Source organism: Drosophila elegans, unplaced genomic scaffold (assembly GCF_018152505.1).
Source record: "Drosophila elegans isolate 14027-0461.03 unplaced genomic scaffold, ASM1815250v1 contig_149, whole genome shotgun sequence".
In the NCBI taxonomy this organism is placed as follows: Eukaryota; Metazoa; Arthropoda; class Insecta; order Diptera; family Drosophilidae; genus Drosophila; species Drosophila elegans.
In genome coordinates, this window is record NW_024545513.1 from 11,751,604 (window position 1) to 11,774,204 (window position 22,601).

Genomic DNA, 22,601 nt, shown 5'->3' on the forward strand with positions numbered 1-22,601 from the left:
GTAACTTTGCCAAAATAAGACCCAAAGTCAAAAGAGTTGCTATTTTGAAGAGCTGGCAACCCATACCATCCATCCCTGATCGATTGAAAACAATTAATTCAGCTTTGACGCTAAAACCGAATTCTGAAAAACGTTTTTTGAACAATTTATTTATGTCCAAATTTCTGACTTTTTTGTAAGGGGGTACATCATCATTTTTTGCAGAAATTTGAAAATCTGAACAAATTTTAGGTGAGAATGCCATTCGATTGGAAATTTTATTACGAATTCAACGGTGTATGGCATTCCACATTTGGACCATTGTTTCCAAGGGTTTTGACACAAAAACCAAGTTTTTAATGTGTTTTTTGGGATTTTTGGTGATTTTTCAAACAAAATTATTTCTGAAGAGTCTTTTTGTTGTAACTTTGCCAAAATAAGACCCAAAGTCAAAAGAGTTGCTATTTTGAACAGCTGGCAACCCATACCATCCATCCCTGATCGATTGAAAACAATTAATTCAGCTTTGACGCTAAAACCGAATTCTGAAAAACGTTTTTTGAACAATTTATTTATGTCCAAATTTCTGACTTTTTTGTAAGGGGGTACATCATCATTTTTTGCAGAAATTTGAATCTGAACAAATTTTAGCTGAGAATGCCATTCGATTGGAAATCTTATTACGAATTCAACGGTGTATGGCATTCCACATTTTGACCATTGTTTCCAAGGGTTTTGACACAAAAACCAAGTTTTTAATGTGTTTTTGGGATTTTTGGTGATTTTTCAAACAAAATTATTTGTGAAGAGTCTTTTTGTTGTAACTTTGCCAAAATAAGACCCAAAGTCAAAAGAGTTGCTATTTTGAAGAGCTAGCAACCTATACCATCCGTCCCCGATCGATTTAAGACAATAAATTTTGTTTTGACACAAAAACAGAATTTAGAAAGACGTTTTTTAAAAAAATTATATTTGTCCAAGTTTGTGGATTTTTTGTAAGGAGGTACATCATCATTTTTTTCGAAAATTTGAAAGTCAGAAAAAATGTTATCTGTGAATGCCATTCGATTGGCAATTTAATGACGAATTCAGCTTTGTATGACATTCCATCTTTTTTTTTTTTAAGTTTTTGGGGACTTGTCAAAAAACTAAATCCGAAAGAGTCCCTTGATTTGGTTTTGGCCAAGTTACAAATCTGTGAGAATTTCGTTTTCTTAGTCAAATCTCTAAATGCGGGAAAAACACACAAAAAAGGTTTTTTTAGTATAAAAATCGTTGTAAGTGTTGCTCAAAGCTTAAAAGGGCACTCCTCGTTGTGGCACCCAAAGTTAAAAAAAAAAACTTGTTTCAAAAAACTCAAAATGCGAAAATATGTAAAAAAAAATTTGTTTTGGAAATCAAGCGAGTATTGCTAGTAACTGCATGAATATGTCAGTATTTACCTATGCGCCCTACTTTTATCTGGTTGTTAAAAAAAACCTTAAGAAACTGTATTTTGTTTTGATTTAAAAATCTGAAAACAATAATTTTAATGTTTTTAAAAACCTGTTTTTTCGATCTGTCTAGTAATTGATTAAACAGAAATGACACTTTAAACTAAATTATTTTTGCGACTAATTCCAATTTTTTAGCTGTATTCCCACAGGTCATATAATATTTACCCTCAACCCTTTTAAGTTGCTGGGTATCGAACAATTTAATAATGACCATGCCCACATATTTGCAAAAAATAACCAGTTTGCCCACTTACTTGGCGGACTGCGAAAAAAATGTAAACAAGTAAAAAAAGGAAAACAACGAACAAACATGTTCGAAAAATGCCAAAACAACTTTTGCAATGGGTGAAAGATATTTACAGCCAATTTCATGCTTTCCCCGCTCCTCGATTTAAACGCCTTATTTATGCGTGGGTGAGCCAAAAAATTGAGGAAGTCAAAGGAGTATCTGAGATAACAGGAGATTATAAAGAGGATTTAACATTTATATAAAATTAAATTATACTAAGTTATCCCTAGCTAACTTTATTAAAACAGTTGGCATTTGATGACATTAGCTTTCTTGTTTTTAAACAGATCAGAGATCATAGACAAATCATCACTACCAAGTTTCGACATTTCTGTCTTCGATTCCCTCCAGTGGAGTTGATGAAAAGGTTATTGATCGATTCGCCCCGAGATTCTTGACAACTTCTCCACTTGTCCCTCTCTTTTTTCCCATGTTTGTGTCTTTCAGCGATCAGCTGCGGATGAGCCAGATTCCTCGGCCTCTACTGGAAAAACGTGTTTGGCGTTTTTCCTCGAGCATCGAGTTCCAATCGTTACTCCTTTGGCGCCTCTACTCTCTTCCAATCTCTTCCAATAAGCGAATAGCCAGAAAGAGAGATTGGATGTTTACTAGAATTAAGTACTATTATTAATATATTTATTTGCCAGCCAAGGAAATATGCGTGCGATAATTTCTATCGGTAAATTTGTTTATCGCCAACAAGAATATTCCTCAACTGAGTTTAACTTACCTAGCTAAAAGAAAAGAAAAAGCATGTTCTGTATAAATTAATTTAGTATTACGATTATTAAATTCCAATTACAAACTGACTTAGAAATTTTAATTGAACTTCGTATTTTTGGCTTTTAAAATATAAATAAATATTAATACTCTTTAAATTACCTTATAAACCCTTTTAGTTGTAAAAGAAAAGAATTGATTTTTGAATTTGACTTCTAACATTGGAACCAAAGTTTCCTTTATTTTTTTGAGTGTGCATTTTCCTCTCTCGACTTAAGCATTTCCTTAAAGCGTCAACAGGTTTTGGTCAACTTGGCCAATTGCAATTGGAACCGATCCGCACCTCCGCCACTTTTCGCCCGTTTTTCTGCCTCTCTGAAAGATTTTCCTGCCTTGCAGGTTTTCAACAGTGCAGTGGAAAACTGAGGGGCTAACTAAACGCACCCGATTCTGCTCCCATTCTATATTCGCATTCCCGTTTCCCAATTTTCTGCATTCCATCTGGCATTTTGCACTGCAATTGCTCTGTTGAGTGGACAAATCGCATCGAACTCTCTTTGGTTCTGCTCCATTTCAAGCGGAATTTTCCCATTTCCACTGGGGACCGCCTTGGCGGAATGGGGACAAGCGGACAAGGGAAAATTGCTGAGGAGAAAGGAGCCATTAAAGATGCTGCAACGGGAGTGACAGGAAGCGAAAGAACGGCGAATGAATGTGCCAATTACATTGCAAGATTTGGGATAAGACATCATCAGAAAGAAATTCTTAAAATCAAAAAAAAAAACTCCTTTCAAAATGAGTTTTACATCATGTTAATTATTAAGTTTAATATAACAACATCATTACATTTGAACGAAGGGATATAGCAACATCATAATATTTAATCGAAATGTTTAGAACAATATTTTCAATAGAATCCGACACTCAAATGCTATGCAATTTTCCTTTGTAATCCGCAGATATTTTAGGCAATTTATAAGAGAACATTTGTGATAGGACATCTTTAGGAAAAAATTCTTAAAATAAAAAAAACGCCTTTTAAAATGCGTTTTATATCATGTTAAATATTATGTTTTATATAACAACATCATAACATTAAAATGAAGGGATCGAAATGTTTAGAACAATATTTTTAATAGAAAGCGACAATGTTGTGCAATTGTCCCTTTTGTAATCAGCAGATATTTTAAGAAAATCTTTCTTAAAAAATATGTAAAGGTACCCTACTTTCCGTGGAATTGAAAATAAACGAAAACCACTTTATGGCCGAGAGTGCATATAAATGGGGGGGTTCGGGCGGTATAATATTGTTCGCATTCGAGACCCCGGCGAGTTGCAACTGTAAAACCAGTTAAGGATCCCCTGCGATCGTTTGACATTTTGTCGCCTGGCGCACGATCGGAAAAGGGGGGACTACAAAGAGAGGGGGTTACGACTTTGGGGGCGGTGGGGCCGAACGATCTCGTCTACGCGACTGCGTCTTCGCGTTTTCTTCGGTCGCTCGAGCGCAAGCCGAAAATCGGGCCGCCAGTCTTCGGTTCGAGCTCAGCCAACGAAGTCGCAGCGCGGAGAAGCATTGCAGTTAAAGAGAGACAGATATACTGAGTACAGCCCCTCTCTGTCGCACCCAAAACAAACTGGGCTTTTGGCCAAACTGTGCGTGAAATCGGTAAACCAAAACCAGCCGAAAACAAACTGAAACCGAAATCAAAATCGAAAACGAAAACCCAGTCTAAAAAAAAAATAAAAATTAAAACCTTTAGACAAGAAAAAATCCTTAAGTTCGCGTCGCGTGTTTTTGGTACCAAATACAATATTTTTTTCATATTTTTTTATGGTTTATATAACAAAGTTTCGAACTAATTAAATATATTTTTTAGCCAACACGAATTTGAATTTAAAATTGGACACATACAAAAAGGTGAGCTAAATCAATAATTGTGGCCTAAACTAGGGGTCCAAAGACTAGTTTTTGAGCAGGCTGCAAACGGGTCTCTCGCTTGAAGCTTGGCTCAATGTCAAATGCTGAATGCTGGGCTTTCGAATGGACCACCCCCCACCCGCCCACTGGAATTTGCTAATTAGCATGCAGAGCTGATCTTGGTTTTAATCGCAGATCTTTGAGATCTTTTTGCAGAGAGCCAAGCTCGTGCCGAACCGCTCGAAAGCCATCAATCTCCATTTAAACCAGCAGAGACAATAAAACGACAGATTTTAATTATGCGAAAACAACGTAGTCTGAACATTCTTCAACATATCTCTCGGCGGTTCTTAACTGAATGAAGTCTTTGGGAATGCGTAAAAAAAGAAGCCGGTTGACTGGCTTGGAATGCAGGTTATGATATCTCGAAGACGTGACAAGGTCAGCGGCCAGTCTCAAAGTCTCAAAATCTCAAAGTCTCAAAGGGGGGGAAAAAACGGGATCCTGTTCTGGAATATATATACCTATCTCACCCCGATATTCCTTTGTTCCCCCAAAATCCCGGTATGCTCATCAGAAATTCCGGGCAGGCACACACGACCACACGACAAAAGCTGAGGTCATTGCTCAAATCATTTGAGATTCGGATACATTCGCAGTCGGATACATTTTGTGCCTGGGTCTCAAGAACGACCGACTTAGGAATGAGTTCGGGCCGGGGTTTTCGGGATTTCAGCCAGAGGAAAGATGATATGCTCCCATATTGTGTGATTTAGACATCAAAGACCTCTTCACGCCACAGTCTTATGTCTTTTGTCTCTGGCTTTTGACTTGATTTGACTTCACTTTATTTCACTATACTTAACTCTACTCTCGGGTTGACGTGACTCGGGAAGCGGGCTAATTGAAAGCCAGGGAATATACCCTCAAAGTTCTGGCACTGATGGCTATAGAAATCCAAACTAAATTAAGTACTCTATGGGTACTTATCAATTGCCTTTAAATTTGTTTTTTTGATAAAGAACCTATTTAGTTTTTATTAAATACATTTTTATGCTATTTTATATTTGGGAAAGCATAATATAAATAAATATGGTTTGTACAATAGAGGCCGGTAATTGATTTAACCATCTATGAATGGCCTTTACAAAATCTTTTCACACATTTTGTTGTTAAAGTTTTTCATTTCTATAAAGAAAACAAGAATACAGCTTCCCTAGAGCAACTAAAATTCGATCTTGGGATCTCTACCCTCCACTTCAATTTGTCTATGTTTTCTGCTCTTTACTTTGTGGTTCTTTTTTATGGATGTATGTTCAAGTGAATGGCATTAGAAATGGCATGAGGGAAGTTCGAGGGGCCTGGGGCAAGTAGATCTACGGCGAGATAGAAAGATGCTCGAGTATCTTGTATCTCTATTTGGTATTTGTTTTCCACTTGCTGGAACATCTGGGTGTGGTCCCCCATGGAAAGTATCTGCATTTGGACGGGCGCATCTCTCGGATTGATGGCATCCTGGTCCATCCAGATGCATCCAAAGTGAAAGCTAGTTCGGTCTGCCTGCCCTGTCGCCCTGTTCAGAGATCCTTGGCTGAAAAAAACCCCCCAAGGCATCCATCGACAACTATCGAACCTCGAATCCGGCAAAAGGCAAAAGTGAAATTGCAAGAAAACCATACACAAAAAAAAACTTGCACATAACGACAAACAACTAACAACAAACGACTTTGGACAACCGAGGACGGACAAACTGTTGGCCATAATAATTGGCGGAACAACAACCAATACAACCAATACATCCAATACAACAGCAACAACAACAACAGCAAGTAGGACGCTTGAGTGGCTGCCAAATGCCCGGAATCGATCCGAACCGAACTGATCCGATCCGATCCACTGCAATCCACACCACTCTAATCCAATCACATCAAAATGTTTACTATCCAAAACCGAAAATGAAGCCAAAAAATTACCAGCAATAAAAATACTCTGGCCACTGGGAATATTTGGCACAAAATGAGGAAAGGAAAAAACTAAAACCTGCAATTCCGAGGCACTTTAATGTTTACAGCCCACATTAAAACATAGCTTTATAGAGTTGAAATGTTTAGTACGGGTAAATCACGAAATAAATTGAATAATAAAATTTATAAAGTTGAAAAGAAAAGGCAGGCATTTGAACATCATTCGAGCTAATATTATCTCTTAGATTTTTACTATTTATTTATTTATTATATTTTTATACAAAACATGAAATATTAATTCATTGAAAATGCTTACCATAGAAAATAAACCCAAACAATTCAAAAATGATTTTAAATATCCGTATCTGCATATTTATATTCATGTATTACACTAAATTTTTTATGCAGTTTTCAAACATACATGGATTCCCATTTATACCATAAATCAAGGGTATTAACTGTTTCGGTTTTGGATCATTTGCAGCTCCATTCGTTAATCGAATCGAAATGGAAACCAAATTGGCCTCCGTGGGGCTGGCAAAGCCAAATGAGAAATAAAAACCGCACAGACGTAAAAACAAATAATTAAGCATGTACGAAAAGAGAAATATGATTAAAATTCCCGGGGCATACGCAGATCACCCCGTCGAAGCCCCCATTATATGGTGGCTATCCCAAGAAAGGAAAGCGCGTATTTCAAATATTTTCGCAATTAAATTGAAAGTGTTTTCGATTTTTTCCGCCGCTGACGTGCCAGAGGGGTTAATGAGACAAAGGGGTTTGCTGAATTCACTGGCGGCAGGTGTTAATCGCCAGAATGTGGCATTAAAATCATTATTGCCATTGTTCAGTTTTAATTGTCGTCAAGCCAGGTATTCGTTTATCAACGTTTAATAGATTTGTCTTTGAATAATGGCAGATAAAAGTAAATTTCTGTGTTTGGAATATAAATTTAAGGAGCTTTGCTTTTGATGGGTGGGCTTTAGTTGTGGAATAAATTACAAAATTTAAATAAAAACTAATCGAGAATTTAAAATTGGCCAACTTTTGCTTACAAAATTAATAGTCAACAAATCGAAAGCAAATTGCAATAAATTTAACTAAAAGAAAGCAATTTTTTTAAACTGCAATTTTATCCATAAACAGAAATGTATTAACTTTTTAGCCCTTTTTTCTTCGATACCGTAACTACTTTTTCTACTGTTCCATTCGATTGCATTTTTTGTCGTTATCTATTAGTCTGCAATTTTTCTTGTGGCTGGTTTTATTATTTTATCGGTTTTTTTTTACGTTCTGTTTCTGTTCCATTTGATGCGTGACATTCGTGACTTTTGCGACATTATCCAGTGTATATATAGGTATGTATATAGCCACTTTGGCCCCAATTGCACCGAGTCCCACCTGTTCCAGTGTCCATTGCCAACTGGAGAAAAAAAAGCTAAAAGTGCATAGGAGGCAATCCAAATGGTTGCAAACTGAAAAAAAGAAGAAATAATAAAACAAAAAACTGAAAACTGAAAACAATCAAATCCGAAGAAGCCGAAGAAGCAGTTGCTTTTGTAGCAGTAGAAATAGCTTTGAAAGTGGCACAAAGTAATTTTAATGCTGAATGGAGCGTAAAGTTGTTCAACTGCAATTGCAATGGATTTTTTTGTTTTTTTTCCCGCTTTTTTTGGCCAACAAAAGAAGCAGAAATCCAAAATTAAAACCAAGTGCAATTATTTTTGACACACACACACGATTGCTGCACTTGCTTTTGTTTCACTGATTGTTTCGCTTACAAAATACCCGAAATTCAAAGGCTTTTCAGAACGGAATAACTTTGCATATCTGTAAAGCCGAACCAATGACCATCTTCAAATTGATCGTAAAGTGTTTAAGCTTATTGACATGCTCTGGTCTTTATTTGCATGAGAAAGCGAACGAATATCGGAAGACAAAAACGACGATGATGGTGAGGTAATAGGCAGGGTAAAAAAGCCGGAGAAATGCCTAATTTAAGCTCTTCTTTGCTGGATGACAAATTCAAGTCCCCGATTGGTCAACTTAAATACGGAATGCGTAACGAATCGGTACTAATTTCTTTACACGCACAAAAAATAGGTCAAAATATCAAAAATATATTTACTTTGCTCATACAAAACCTATCTTTGTTAGCAAAACAACAAATTCAATGTTTATAGTTACCCAATTAATATTTTCTTATAAATATATGATAATATAATAAAAAATTGGTATTCAAGAATGTACTTTTAGGCCAAAGAAATATGAAAATTGTAAAAGTTGATCATCAAATGCACCTATTTTTTTCCCGTGTAGTGGGGTGTATTTTTTTTTTGGCATCGTGGGACCCAAGTGGGGAATTACCTCATTCACTGCATCAGCCGCCCCTTGATTATGAGCTGTATTAATCCCCAGCCCAAGATGATGAATTATTGCAGGTGACTCGCATTGTTTTCAGTTTATTTGCGAGATATTTGTAGTAGAGTTCTCCATTAGATCTGCGTTTTTTAACGCAAAAATTAATTTACAACGATTAGGTCATTTAAAGTCGTAAATACAAATAAGAAGCGATACTAAGTTATGTATTTTTTATTTACAAAATATAAGCTTAAATTTAAAGGCTAAAGCTAGGGAATCTTTTTGCTCATAATATTTACAATGTTTTATTATTTATCTTTGCTTTAGGGTTAAAATTAACAAATATTTTAAGGTTAGCCTACTTAACATTGATAAGTATAGAGTTTAGTTGTATTTCGGTGAATTCCTAAACGCTAGCTTAATCTATAACTTAAATGGTTAGTAAAGTATTATAGTAAGTGGATTATATTAGTTTTTTATTTATTAAAACAAATGAAATTATTTAATTTTGCTTGGTTTATTCAATATTATTTTAAGAAACATTAACTCCCAAAAGCAAAACTTTAACGATTTTATTTTGTATCATCATGTGAAATAGGTGCATTCATTTGGAAACAGAAGTCAATCAATTTTAAATCGATATTTAAGAGGATTACTGATTACAGTTGTTCATAATGATCAGTGACCCAAGCGAAACTGGTTTTCATTTAGGAAAGGAGAGACACTCATTGTGACCCAATTATGTTTGGAATTTGTTCGAATCAAAACTTCTACAGCTTTTCAATCAGTTAACTATCAATTTTAATTGCCACTTGCAAAAAATTTCCGGAAAGGCTTAAGAAAAGTCAAAAACTAATTCGCGATTTTAAATATTTTTTAGTGGTAGACTTTTCACTTTTGTGTTTTGTTTTGTTTAGTCTCTTGTCTCATTTTACTTTAAAGTTAAGTTCTACAAATCAAACATTCAATAAAATCTTTCGAAGTAACTTCTTTAATACTTAAACTATAATATTTTTTTTATTTATTTGAGGATTTAAAAAAAAAGTCATTAAGCTGTTCCCCGTTAAATAAGAAGTATTAACCATTTTAAATAGTTGATTGCCAATTGTGTTGAAACCATTTTCGGATGTCACTTTAAATTGAATTGTTTTGCACACCACCTACCGTATGTATACTTCATGTATTAGAGAGTCATGGCAGCACTTTCCTTTTCGAATCGAAATGCCGGCTAATTTTAGCGACAAACGCAGGCGACAAATTTCTCGAGTCATTGAATTGCAATATGTCAAGGTGGGGGGCAACAAAATAACAAAATGAGAGACCCAAAGCAAACCTAGTTGTTTTGTTTTTTGCCTCCTCCCCGCCAATTTGGTCTGCAAAAATAACAACTACGGCGAAAACAAGAAGCCAACAATGACAACAAATAACAGCAATAAACAGTCAGCGATTTTTCAACGCCAAGTGCAATGAACTTTTCTTTGGCCCAAACAAGCGTTAACCACAAAATCTTCGCCACTTTTGTTATCTTCATTTCCCACTTTTCCGTGGAGTCTGCGGCATTGTCTTCAAATTGGTAACTCCCCCTTTTCGATCCACTAACCACCATCCACCACCCACCCGAGTAGTTTTCAAGTTCAGATGTAAAACAGTGGCGTTAGCGTAGTAACGATGTCGCCATTCGCCATTCGCAATTCACCATCTGAGATTAGATCATCGCCTGCGAGTTAAGTGAGCTCAGCGCGGGGGTTTCGATGATGGAATGATGATATGATGGCACTCCACTCCGTGTTTTTGGGATCGGATGACAGCATTATTGCGATACGCATATATGTTCCCATGTCAAGTGGGAGTGGGCTGTGTGGGGGAGCAGATTCCATCGCAGATCGCAGCTTGACAATCCCCAAGAATATTCTCTTTTATTGGAATGCTAAATTTAGCAGCTGAAAATAATTACATTTAAGTAGAGAGTATTTTCGGATCTTATCTCTCTAAATATATGGTTTATTTTTTATCTTTTGACGATTTATTACCTAGAATTCAAAAATAAAATAAAATAAAATAAAGAAAACAGCTAACAGCACCATTAAATACTTGAAATATGATATATTTATAGGTAATTTTATAGAAATTAAGAGGATTTATAAATTTTCAAACATTTATTACAATATATTATTGTTTGACAAATTTTGTAAAATTTACTCTAAACAAACAATTATAAATATAGTATATTTCAAGGCGATTACTTTCTTGTTGCAATGCCCTATTTTTCTCGTCCTTCTGCGACTTAAAAAATGCCATGTCATTCAGTGGCTAAGACAGTCACGTCCATTTTGGCCAACTTTATTCCTTTGCAGACAAAGGAGCAAGTGTGGCGCATGCCAAGGCATAAATAAACATATATTATAAACAAAACAAAGATACAAAAACACCAAGAGCCAAAGCACGAATTATTGAAATTCATGCCACCTACACTCACGAGTGAGAGACGCGCCAAAAACAAACCAATAAAAAGCAGGCAAAACGAAAAAAGATTTTGCATATTTTCACCTTTTAAATGGTGGTAAGGTGTGTGTTATTGCTGTTGCTGTTGGTTTTGCTTTTGTTTTTGCTTTTGGCCATCTCGCGGTATTTAGGCCAAAACTGAGGCACTGGCTCTGGCCAAATTAGCACTTGAGGCTCGGGCTGGAATGAAATGTTAAATGTGTTAAGGCGAAGTAGAAATCTCGATCGCACCTGAACATGAAATGCAAACGATAGACAACAACAACAACAACGACGGCAAAAGGCCAAAACAAAAACGAAACGAATTCCAATTGGAACACACAATCCAGAGAGGGGTGGCATATATGTACTCGCATACAGTAGAACCTCCATTACATAGGCCAGCCTCAAGCAAATTCGAATATATAATTTAGCTTTTCGTCTAGCAAAAGCAACATTAAATAAAAATAGCCCTAACGAATAAATATTAAAAAAAGTATATATGAAAAATCAGAGTTAGTAAACTTAAAATTATGGAAGTTCGACTGTAAACACTCTTTTTTCAATACTTTTTACCGCCGTCGAGGTGCAAATTAATTGGGGCTACTCGATTCGCTTCGTTTTGGTTTCGTTTGGGCTGCGTTTTTTCGTTTTTTCGCTTTTTTGTTTTTTTTTTTGCCTGGCGTTTTTCGCTTATTTCTTCGAACGATTCTCCAATTATGGCAATTAGCCAACAATTTCGCTTTGCATGTGCATTAAAACAGACGAAGAGGAAAAAGGCCAAGCCCAAAAAATCAGTTTCGATTTCAGCCATATCGAATATCCCATCTGAATCAACATTTATCGCTTCGTTGCATTTGAACTTTTTCAACTAATTTTCGCCACTTTAAAGGGAAGGCGAAGGGGAGTGGTTTTTTGTGGACCCCCAAGTGGGTCTATAAATCTATGGGGGATGCATGAAAATAGAAATGGAGGTTGAGCCAAGGTTGACTTTGCATATGTTGCAATGCGCAATAAAATATTACTTTGTAAAACACTGAAACAAGCTACGAGTTCGTTGACCAACATTGCGTTGCCAATCAGAAAAAGTTTTTTCCTTTATGGTTGATTTCATTCATTTTTATACCCTCAATATAGTTTTCAATTGAATTTGGTGAAACAACGCACTATGTAACTTTGAAAATTTAAAGACTTGTTTCACAAATTCCAAATATAGTATAATATAATGCAAATTTTATTAAATATTTATTATTTAATCCTGTTTTTTAGTGAAGAACAGAATCAAACTTTAAAAACTTAACTCACGTTAACCAACACTTTGTTTTGCCTTATATAAGACCATCCAACACTGCCTAGGGAATCCATCGATTGGCCGAGAAAATGACTCAATTTATCTACATAGTTAAGTGTGCCTCTCCGTGAATCAGCTGGGATCATTAATCAAGCGACCCCAACTTTTAACAAACTGCATTCATAATCACAGCCACGCTGCGTATACGTAACGTGGCTATATAGATATTTGGCTTTACGGGCACAGTGCCTGCTATATGGATATCGATCTGATGCCATTGGGATGCCTGTCTGGCCGCCGACTGGCTGACATATTTGGGTTGAATGTTAACAGAAAAAATGACAGAGGAAAACAGAAAACAAAAGCCAGTCAAACAAATGAGAAAACCAAACTGGCAGCTCGAAGCTTATGAATGCCTGACCACAGCAAAATCGGCAAATGTCGCAATTAACATATTTCTTATGTGTGCAAGTACAAAATTCACATATGTATGTTGGTGGTCAAGGGAGCCCATAAACGGCAATAAAATAGGGGAATCGGGAGGAGAACTATAGAGTTCTATGGGTAATTTGGTACTGGCAATTAAGACTTTTTTGTTGGTCAGTAAAACCCCCCTAAGTGCGCCGTACATACGCCCCTGGGTATTCGTATTCACCTGACATTGTCTCGAAACTCAACCTGTAGTTAGGCATGTGAGTAAGGCACGAATCGTGCCTTACAAAAAAGAAACAAAAGCGTTTGTTCAAGTGATTAGCCCAACCCTGAACAGATTTCGGACCAGCCCCTTTGAAACTCGAAAAATGTATGAGAAAGATTTGCGGCATTTAGGAGTAATCAGTCTGCCAGAGGTGAGGAGAGCATGTATTACATAAAAATGTGACTATGGGAAAAATTAGAGCCGTCTATATGGATAATTGGAGATTTTTGTGGGGTCTAAGCCTCAAGTCTGAGGTATTTTTCAATTTAAGTTCAACCAAGGCTTATCTCCGAAAAGTCATAAATCCAAATATATGCACTCTATGATTTATGGTTTTAGCTATCTTCCGCCTTAGGTCGCCGCCATCCTCGCTCAAAACAAAGATTTGTTTTATGTGACATTTCAATTAGCGCAGTGTCGCGACCTGACATCAGCATAAAAAACAGTTGAGCTGTTGTTGAATCACAGCATTGAAAGATATGTACATACGTACTGTACATATATGCAAATGTTTGTAGAAGGAGGTGATGCAAATGTAAATATAGTGGGGAATTGGAATGGCCGGCTCACCTGTCAATCGTTAATCGTCAATCGTCAATAGTCAATCGCCGGTACAGTCACCTCAATTTAATCACGACCAGAGTCACCGGCACACTCCACGCATTCCCAGCCGTTCGATGCCATCAATTCCGGAGTAATTGCGGCGGAGTTGGGCGGACTCACTTCATCACTGACACATTCAACCGGCGGCTAATCACACACTTGGCTCGCTTCGCTGCCTGATGATTGGCTCGATTGAATGATTGGCCCATTGATTGACGCCAAAGTCAAAAGCGCGCGACTCGCGTTCCATTTGGGTCAGTCTCAAGCCTCAAGCTCCGAGCTACAAGATCCATTAGAACTGTCCGGCAGTTGACATAACCACTTGCGCAACTCAGAGCCACCAAGGCGACTCCACAAGTGGCTGGCATTCTGCTGATGCAACCACTGGCCAGGGAACTTGGCTAATGAACGCGCTCATTAAGGCAGCCATCGCGAGCACCGATAAATACATTGGTTTCTTAGGCTGGCTAAACGCAATATGCAACTTAAAGCTAACTGGGTAAAAATCAGTACAAATACATTAGTTTAGGCTGGCTAAACATAATATATGACTTCCACATAACTACAACCAAAAAATATACTTAAAATTTAGTTTTCAATTACAGGCAGTACTAAAGTATGAGTGTTAATTCAATGCTAAGTAAAATAATCCCTATGCTTTTTAGTTTCATTTCTACACCGAAGAGTTATAAACTATAGTTTAAGACTTTTTTTCTTAACCTCATAAGTTTTATTTGATACTTTAATTATTCTAATACTCATCTTACTGACAATTTTGTACTATTGGAGTTAACGAAATTGTAGTTCTTTCGTATGTACTTTAAATAAAATTTGAAATTTGTTATATTTATATGGTAAAAAATATAATAGTTGGTAAGGTTATAAATAAAAGACAAACTTGTATTTTCAAATACTAAATCGTTGTAGCGTAGACACATATTTAAAATAGTTTTTAATTATATCGTTTAAAAAGGTAAACAAAAAGCAGATTTTTTGGAGTAAAAACTTGGATAGTTAATGTTAATTGTTACTTTTATTTTACATAGTTCCTACATAAAATACTAGTCCTAAGAACATTTAACCGAATAAAGGGAGAAAAGCTATTGGGGCACTACCTACATATGAAAAACCACATAGCTTTAGTTCGACATGAAAAGCGGGCCTAAGCAAATGGCTAACGCTAACCTTTAAATTTCACCCCGAGTTTTCTCCAATTTCCACTTATGCTTTTTGGTTGCATTTGGCATAATGCATTTGCTTGTTCCGCTGTTTGTTTGTCTAATTACGCAACCGACGGCGGATGCAGTGCCGCTGCATTTGTGGTTTGACCAAAAGCAATGCCCCCTCCGTCCATTCCGTTTACCCCGCACTCCCCCGCATTCCCCACGGATTCACCACGGATTCCGAGCCCAAAACCGCAGTGCTGCAAATATGGCAAACCCATTTCCGCATGTCAACAAACTTCTTCAGTTTCTCCAGTTTCTTCAGCTCAGTGAAATTCAAAAGACCAGAAAGAGCAGGGTGGCGCAATAAGGGGGAACCACCGGAACCTGGAAAGTGTCCGCTCGAGTAACTGCACCCACAGTGGGTGCACCGAAAAAAAATATATGAATGTTTGGCATGTGCACGTGCACGATTTTCTAATGTCAGTGCAAACTTTATGCTTGCCTATAATAGTCGTTACTATCAAGCAAGCGGAACTTGAAAATGTTTTATTCATTTTTTATTGACCATTCTGTCTTATTTATTTATGGCTCTCTTAAAGTCTTACAATAATATAATCACTCCTCCAAGTAAGCTTATACTATGACTTTTCTTTTTCTTTTATCTTTTAAATATTTCTCTAGTTATCATGTTAGGAAAACTTAAGAACTATTAATTTTTTGATTGTCCAATATATCTTATTCGAGTATCTAAAAGGTATATTTTTAATATTATTTAATATTTTTCTTCAATAAGCTATTTACCATAAATAACTTTTTCAATTAAAATCACAACTCAATGTGAGCTAATATTATAAGTTTCAATCTATTGTAAGGGCCATTCTTTAGATAAACGATATTAGATCAAGGGGACCATAAAGGTTTTAAGTAAATTTATATAGTTATAATAAATGATATTATTTTAGCTGTTCTTTTGATATGAACTTATAACACAAACTAGTATCTTGGGTATGAAAAGAAATCGACTGCATTGATTATGGGGCATACTATATACCTATATCGCATTTTTCGCTGTGTGACTGAGTGAAGAAGACATGGCACAGATCACGGCTTCCAAACTGCAGTTGGTTGGACTCCAACTTTTACTTTGGTTCATCCTCCGCCTCCAAATGGCCCATCCCCGATCCCCGATTCCAGCCAAGCCCCTCCTCCTCCTCCTCCTCCTGCTGGGTAGTGAAAAGCCGAGAAGCACGTAGACATAATTTATTGCCAAATGCATGGAAGACTCGCAGTGGACACGCCTCGCTGGCCACGTTCGTGTGTCGTGTCCATGGATCCACAGATACTCAGTTATACAGATACTCAGATATACAGATATACTAAAATATAGAGATACTCCGATACCCATAGTTGGATGGCCATCTATCTGCCGTTCCCCCTCTTGGAACTTTTTCGATTTCTTCGAGGGACCGCGCGTAAATTGTTTGAAACTCGTCGAAAAATGTGCAATTATTAAAGCGTATTAAATAGAAAGAAAGAAAATAAAAGAAAAGAAAAGAGTGCAAGGCAAGCGTAAAGTTGTTACTCGATGCGTCGGCCGCCTAACGAGTCTTAATTAAAGTGAAAATGCCAAGAGATCGACATGGATACGGCTGTAGATACTATGTGTCTATCCACTCCATCCATTGCGAAGTGCAGTGTCTGGTTACCCAACTCTGGAGGGTGATGAAACCCCTTGTCTGGGTGAGAGTGTCCGTCTCCGTGTCCATGTCCGTGTCCATTGCTGGGCAGGCATAGCAGGCACATTTCCCAGCAAATGGGTTAGCATATCAGTGACAAGCCCACTAGACATACCACTTAACTTCCAAGTGATTATATCATGCGATTATGTTTATATAAGAGGATTGTCCGCTTAAGAGAGCGTCCGTTTGCAACATATTTGAAATATAAAATATATATATATAATCCCTTATTTCTGTTCTTTTCACAAGTTCAAAATCCCCTGTTAAGTAGTGCAATAAAACATTAAAGACTTATTTCCTTAAAACTAAATAGTAACTTACATCCGACTTGAAAAACCATGTTGCTAATTACGGACAAAATCTTAATTCCTAAAATTGCAGCTATGAAATCATTTATTCTAAGATACTGTCCGTCAAGTTAAAGCAAAGTCACATGTGTTAATTATATTTAAATTTAATTTCACTTGACAATATTTTCCTATTTCATCAGCAGAACAAACAAAAATACAGTTTGTCCAAAAGTGTCAATTGATTTTTGGGTGACAACCAATTTAGAGGTGAACTAAAAATTTTATTCAAATTGTAAATAAAGTTGGACTAGTTTTGGTAAAAAAAAAACTACAAATAAACTTGCCAGTTTGGTAGAAGCCGCTGTAGGTTGATAAAAGGGTTATAAAATGACCAGGTTCAAATCCCACTGCTGTCTCATGAAGTTTTTTTTTAATTTTTTTAATTGGCAACAAATGAACTTATTAAACATATATGGAATAAAGACCAAAGTGTTAGTGGCTTTTGTGACATAAAAAGCTTTTGTTGGCCGATAAAAGGTTTAAAAAGGGTGCCCCGTTCGAATCCCACTGCTGCTCTGTAAATCTTATTTTTAGTTGCTTCTACACTAAACTTAACAATAATGCCATTTGCCACTCTTTTGCCATTCCAGCGATGTCATAATGGAGCCAATGACCATGCTGGTGTTGGCCTTCCAGCTGCTGGCGCTCTTCTCGATCGCCGGTGCGCTGCTCATCTACCTGATCTGCAAGGTGCGCGAGGACAGCGCCTCGGCCTCGGCGGACTCGCAGCCCAGCCGGGTGGTGCTGGTCACCAGCGCGGACACCGCCTTGGGCCTCCAGCTGTGCACCCATCTGGCGAACAAGGGATGCCGCGTGTTCGCCGGCATGAAGGAGGCCCACGACTCGCTGCCCGCCAAGCTGCTCTCTGGCTGGATGAAGATCCGGGAGTACAGTGAGGAGCCCATTGCGGGCACCATCATTCCCATGCGGCTGGATGTCACGCGGGAGGATGTACTGCGCGAGGCCACCGTCTCCATGGGCGCCCATTTGAATGCCGATGAGCGCGGCATTGCGGCCGTGATCAACACCAGTGGCAGTGTGTTCCGTGGCAAGGTGGAGTCACAGGATGTGCAGCAGTGGGAGCACATGCTCAAGACCAACATCCTGGGCACGCTGCGTGTGGCCAAGGCTTTCGTCGGCTTCCTGCGTCCCACGCGCGGTAGGCTTCTATACTTGGGCGGCGGCGGCGGTGGTGGTGAGGCCACTCGCACCGGTGGCGATGGACTGGTGGCCTTCAATGCCTCACGCGTGGCCGTGGACAAGTGCGCCGAGGAGCTGCGCAAGGAGCTGCAGCCCTATGGCGTCAGCGTGGTGGCCCTGGACACCTGCGGCATGACGGCGGAGTCATTGTACAAGGCGCCGGTGGCACAGAGTGAGTTGAACCATCAAGGCTGTATCTCTGTCTGTATCTCATCTTGCCATATCTTATTCCTTATTCCTCACAGCCGTCTCGTCCACCGCTGGAGCTCCCACGCAGTATACGGCGGATGTGCTCAGTCCGGGCGCCCTCCAGGTGATCGAGCGGGCGCTGTGGGCCTTTGCTCCGCAGCAGCGCTATCCGCTCCTCAGCCACAACAAGTACCAATTCACGTTGCCATGCCGCTCCTCGCTGCGTCTCCAAAGGCCGGTAGCTTCATCCGCCGGCGAGTCCGCCACTCAGTCGGTTTGAGATCCGTCTCCTTTCCGATTCCGCTTCCTGTATATATGCTCCCGATTCCGATCCCGATCCTGATCCTGTTCCCGATCCATATCCAGATCCCAATCCCATTTCTTGACCCTATACAACTGCTGCTTCCTGTTTTCTGTTTTAACCTGTCTGCAAATTATTTTTGTTTGATGATATTTCTTCCTTTAGGAAGGCCTTTATAATATTTACTTTATACTCGTTTTTGTACACACTGCTAAGAGGTGTAAATTGAGGGACATCATATATGTAATGTTACGATACATGAAAAAATAAATCTTTGTGCTAATCTATTGTCCTGTCTGCCTAACATTCGATGGGTTTTTTGGGGCGGGGCATTCAATTCCTATTCGTACTTGGAGATGAAGTCGTAGCGCAGCACGGAGGCCGGGAAAACTTCGCCAGCTTTGGCCAAATGGCGATCAGGATTAGAGGTTCGTGCTGGCAGGTGGACCAGCACATCCGCACCCACAATGCTCTGCAAACGACTGCTGATCTGGAATTTGGTTCAATCATTAGATGTGGCACGTTTTTGAGGGGACAATCGCTTACCTGATCTCCATTGACACTGGCGTACAGCTCTCCTGATTTCGAAATCACTGAAGCGCGAACGAACTCCGGACGGCCATCCAAACTAATGTCGTTGAGTAACTGCAATAAAATTAAATGGTCAAAAACATGCTATAAACAAAGCTATTTTAATAAATAAAAACAATTTTACAGAGCTACTTATTAGGTACAAAATATTTTTTAATTTCTTTTCAAAAGTAAATAGTTAAGGAACCTTTCAAATTATAAAAAATAACTAACGCGTAATAAACTACTTACTAAGCCTCTAGCTAATAACCACCAAAATACCTCACTAGCTTTAAAGGTACCTAAAAGGTACACGATATGTTGGGGTTCTTTTAAAAATCAATTTTTTCGATATTGTGACTTTCAAATTATAAATAATGACTAGCGCGTAAGCTGTAAAGTAAAGATTTACAAAACATCTAGCAAATAATCTGAAGGAGATACCATTATACCTTACTAAAGGTACTTATTAGGTACATAATTATTTTGGCTTCCTTTAAAAGTAAATAGTAAATAGTAACTTTCAAATTATAGATTAACTACCGCATGATAACTAACTTACAAAGCCTCTAGTAAATAATCATAATTACTAGCTTAACAGATAATTGCTGCCAATTTGAAAAGTGTTTACAAACATCCGCATTTAGCCAAGCGCCGTGTAATTTAGGTGACTGGCGAACTGTTGCTTATCGCGAAGAAAACAAACAGATAAGGCGGACCACTTGAAAGCAAGAGTGTCAGCCACATAAAGCGAGCAGCGTCAGAAGCGACGACCTACAGCAATCCGTGTTCTGAAAGCCACAGATTGATTGCTACGAGATAGCCATCATCAATCACCATAGACTGTCGCCACTCACGATTTCACAATGTGGTTAAATAGTTTTCGGTAATGAGGAATGGAGAATGTGGAATGGGGAACCCACCTTCACATTGACCACGGCCAGGGTGCACTGGTGGCGATCCCAGCCAGCTGCCCAGCGGATGGCGGGCAGGGCGAACAGGTGGAAGGTGACGAAGGCGGACACGGGATTCCCGGGCAGGCCGAAGAAGTACTTATTCTGGCGGCTGGCAAAGGTCAGGGGTTTGCTGTTGGGATATATATTAATATTAATGTTAATATACCACTTCTGGGATGTAATTCCCATCGAGGGCAGCCTACCCTGGCTTCATGTTCACCCTGCCGCAGTGGAGCTCGAACTGAAGCTCCTCCAGCACGGGCTTCACGAAATCCTTGTCGCCCATTGAGACACCACCGCTGCAAATGACAAAGTCCACCACCTCGAAAAGATCGGACAGCGATTCCTTAGTCTGCTCAAAGCTGGAAAGCACAACAAATATAGCAATCAGCATAAAAAGAGTTAAAATCGCTCACCTATCGCTTAGCACACTCGTGTGCATACAGTCGAAGCCAAAGTAGAGCAGCAGTTCCACCAACATGGTCGTATTCGAGTCGTAGATCTTGCCCAGCACAGGCTGATCGCGCGGGGAGAGCAGCTCACTGCCGGTGGACACTATGGCCACCCTGGGCTTGGGTACGGTCATCCTGCTGCCCACGGAGGCCAGCAGGGATTTGACCACCACCGGCGAGGGATCTGGGCCGGGAAAGATGCGATCCTTGATGCTCAGATCGTGACCCACAGGCCTGTGAGGGAAGAAACACGCTTTAATTGGGTTTCTTTTTCCGGGGCGATACTCTTGAAATACCTACCGCACATCTAGACCGGCTTGTGGCTCCACCATTATGTCCACCAGGCTCTCCTTGCCGTGCTTGTCGCGCTGCAGCAGCTTGGTGTCCTCCACCTGCACCACACAATCCGCTTCCAGCGGCAGCGGTGCTCCTGTATTTATTTTAAAGCACTCATCTTCCGCCAGGGGCGAGGAATTGGGCTGAAAGGCAGGCGGAGATGGGAGTTAAACGGAAGAAGCACTAGAATCTGTTATGCATTGGATTTGCTAAGGTGATACATAGATGCAAACGGATATTAAGAGTATAACAACCTACGCTCCGTTTTAAAATACATATCGCCATCGCTATCACATATGTAAACTGGACTCACTGCATCTCCGGCGGCTATGCAGCCCAAAACACGCTTACTGCCCGAGAATCCGGTGGACTTCATGGCGTATCCGTCCTTGATGGAAGCCCTAAAGGGTGGAATGTTCACCGGCGAGTTAAGCTGCCACAAGTGGTCCAGATTGGTCCTTTTGACCGTTCCGAAGATCAGGGAGAGCACCTCCTGCACGGGCAGCATGGGAAATGGTGAATTGCGATCGGAATCGGTGCCGGCGCCCGTTTTGTGGGGGCATATGTGGCGATTGGGGGCGGATCCTTGGACCTCCGCATGGGTTTTCCGCACCAAGGACACCTCGTCCCCGATGAGATGAAGGGCATGGGGCAGGAGATCCCTGACGGTCTCAAAACACTCGGTTACGGCCTTTACGCTGCCCGGAAAGTTGAGGATCAGGGTGTTGCCCGCAATGCCGCAGAGTCCGCGGGAAAGCGCGGCAAATCGGGTCTTCTTCAGCGATTCCAGGGTAATGACCAGCGACAGCTGCGGACACTCCTTGTCCAGCAGCGGTTTCGTGGCCTCAGGTGTCACATCCCGTGGCGCAAAGCCTGTGCCGCCGGTGGTCAGGATCACTCGCAGATCCTCATCGTCGATCCACCTGCGCAGCTGCCCCTGGATCAGCTCCTTGTCGTCCGGAACTATGTTCTCTTTCACCCGGGCATTGGCAAAGGATTCGTGGACAAGGTCTCTCAGTTTGGGACCACTTTTGTCCTGCGTCTTGTCCTTGGAACAGGTGTCACTAACTAAGGGAAACACAAGAAACGTTTAATTTCCAGCTTTTGGGGCACTTGGGCACACCTACTGGTCAGAACTCCAATGGTAATCGACTCCATTACGTCATCTGCAGCGGTTTGAACTTCTGCTTTGAGTGACGATCTGCAATTAAATTGTTAAATACAATACATAAATTAGCACGCAAACTTTCCGCCGCTGATGGAATTATCGATAACTTAGTATGGAAATCTGGTGTGTGAACACTGATTTTGCCGGCTGAAGCTTTAACCCTTAAACGGGCATGTCAATAAATGTATAATATAAAAATGTTAATATTTTTTTAAACTTTTCCAAGTGACGATCTCTATTTGAATTGTAAAAAAAATACATAAACTAGAGCGTGAACTTTCCGCCGTTGATGAAGTTATCGATAAGTTACGAATTTGGTGTGTGAACATTGGTGTTGCCGGCTGAAACTTTAACCCCACAATGGCCATGTAG

General features: G+C 39.5%; 2 protein-coding genes across 3 annotated transcripts; one reads left to right on the forward strand and one right to left on the reverse strand.

Annotated features, from left to right (window-relative positions):
• The first annotated feature begins 4,016 nt into the window (after positions 1 to 4,016).
• On the forward strand, positions 4,017 to 19,034 carry LOC108137119 (uncharacterized oxidoreductase SAR2567). Of its 2 annotated transcripts, none has more exons than XM_017258647.2 (4): positions 4,017 to 4,153; positions 4,365 to 4,405; positions 17,648 to 18,429; positions 18,503 to 19,034. In XM_017258647.2, exons 3-4 carry the CDS (start codon positions 17,658 to 17,660, stop codon positions 18,724 to 18,726), a joined length of 996 nt encoding a protein of 331 aa, XP_017114136.2. In that variant the 5' UTR covers positions 4,017 to 4,153; positions 4,365 to 4,405; positions 17,648 to 17,657; the 3' UTR covers positions 18,727 to 19,034. The 2 variants fall into 2 exon arrangements, with proteins under 2 accessions (XP_017114136.2, XP_017114135.2); XM_017258646.2 differs by having other exon boundaries at positions 4,017 to 4,140.
• On the reverse strand, positions 18,973 to 22,330 carry LOC108137118 (molybdenum cofactor synthesis protein cinnamon). The gene is made up of 8 exons (XM_017258644.2): positions 22,189 to 22,330; positions 21,375 to 22,129; positions 21,026 to 21,204; positions 20,690 to 20,959; positions 20,477 to 20,635; positions 20,241 to 20,403; positions 19,294 to 19,392; positions 18,973 to 19,237 (listed from the first exon to the last, which is right to left on the reverse strand). Exons 1-8 carry the CDS (start codon positions 22,217 to 22,219, stop codon positions 19,088 to 19,090), a joined length of 1,806 nt encoding a protein of 601 aa, XP_017114133.1. The 5' UTR covers positions 22,220 to 22,330; the 3' UTR covers positions 18,973 to 19,087.
• Between the last annotated feature and the right edge of the window lie 271 nt (positions 22,331 to 22,601).

Bases quoted from the DNA above. Each gene is read 5' to 3' on its own strand.
- LOC108137119 (XM_017258647.2), top strand. From the start codon at position 17,658: ATGGAGCCAATGACCATGCTGGTGTTGGCCTTCCAGCTGCTGGCGCTC. The intron at 18,430-18,502 runs GTGAGTTGAACC...TATTCCTCACAG, and splicing joins CAAGGCGCCGGTGGCACAGA to CCGTCTCGTCCACCGCTGGA.
- LOC108137118 (XM_017258644.2), bottom strand. From the start codon at position 22,219: ATGGAGTCGATTACCATTGGAGTTCTGACCA. The intron at 22,130-22,188 runs GTAGGTGTGCCC...TGTTTCCCTTAG, and splicing joins TACCATTGGAGTTCTGACCA to TTAGTGACACCTGTTCCAAG. The intron at 20,636-20,689 runs GTGAGCGATTTT...TGTGCTTTCCAG, and splicing joins ACGAGTGTGCTAAGCGATAG to CTTTGAGCAGACTAAGGAAT.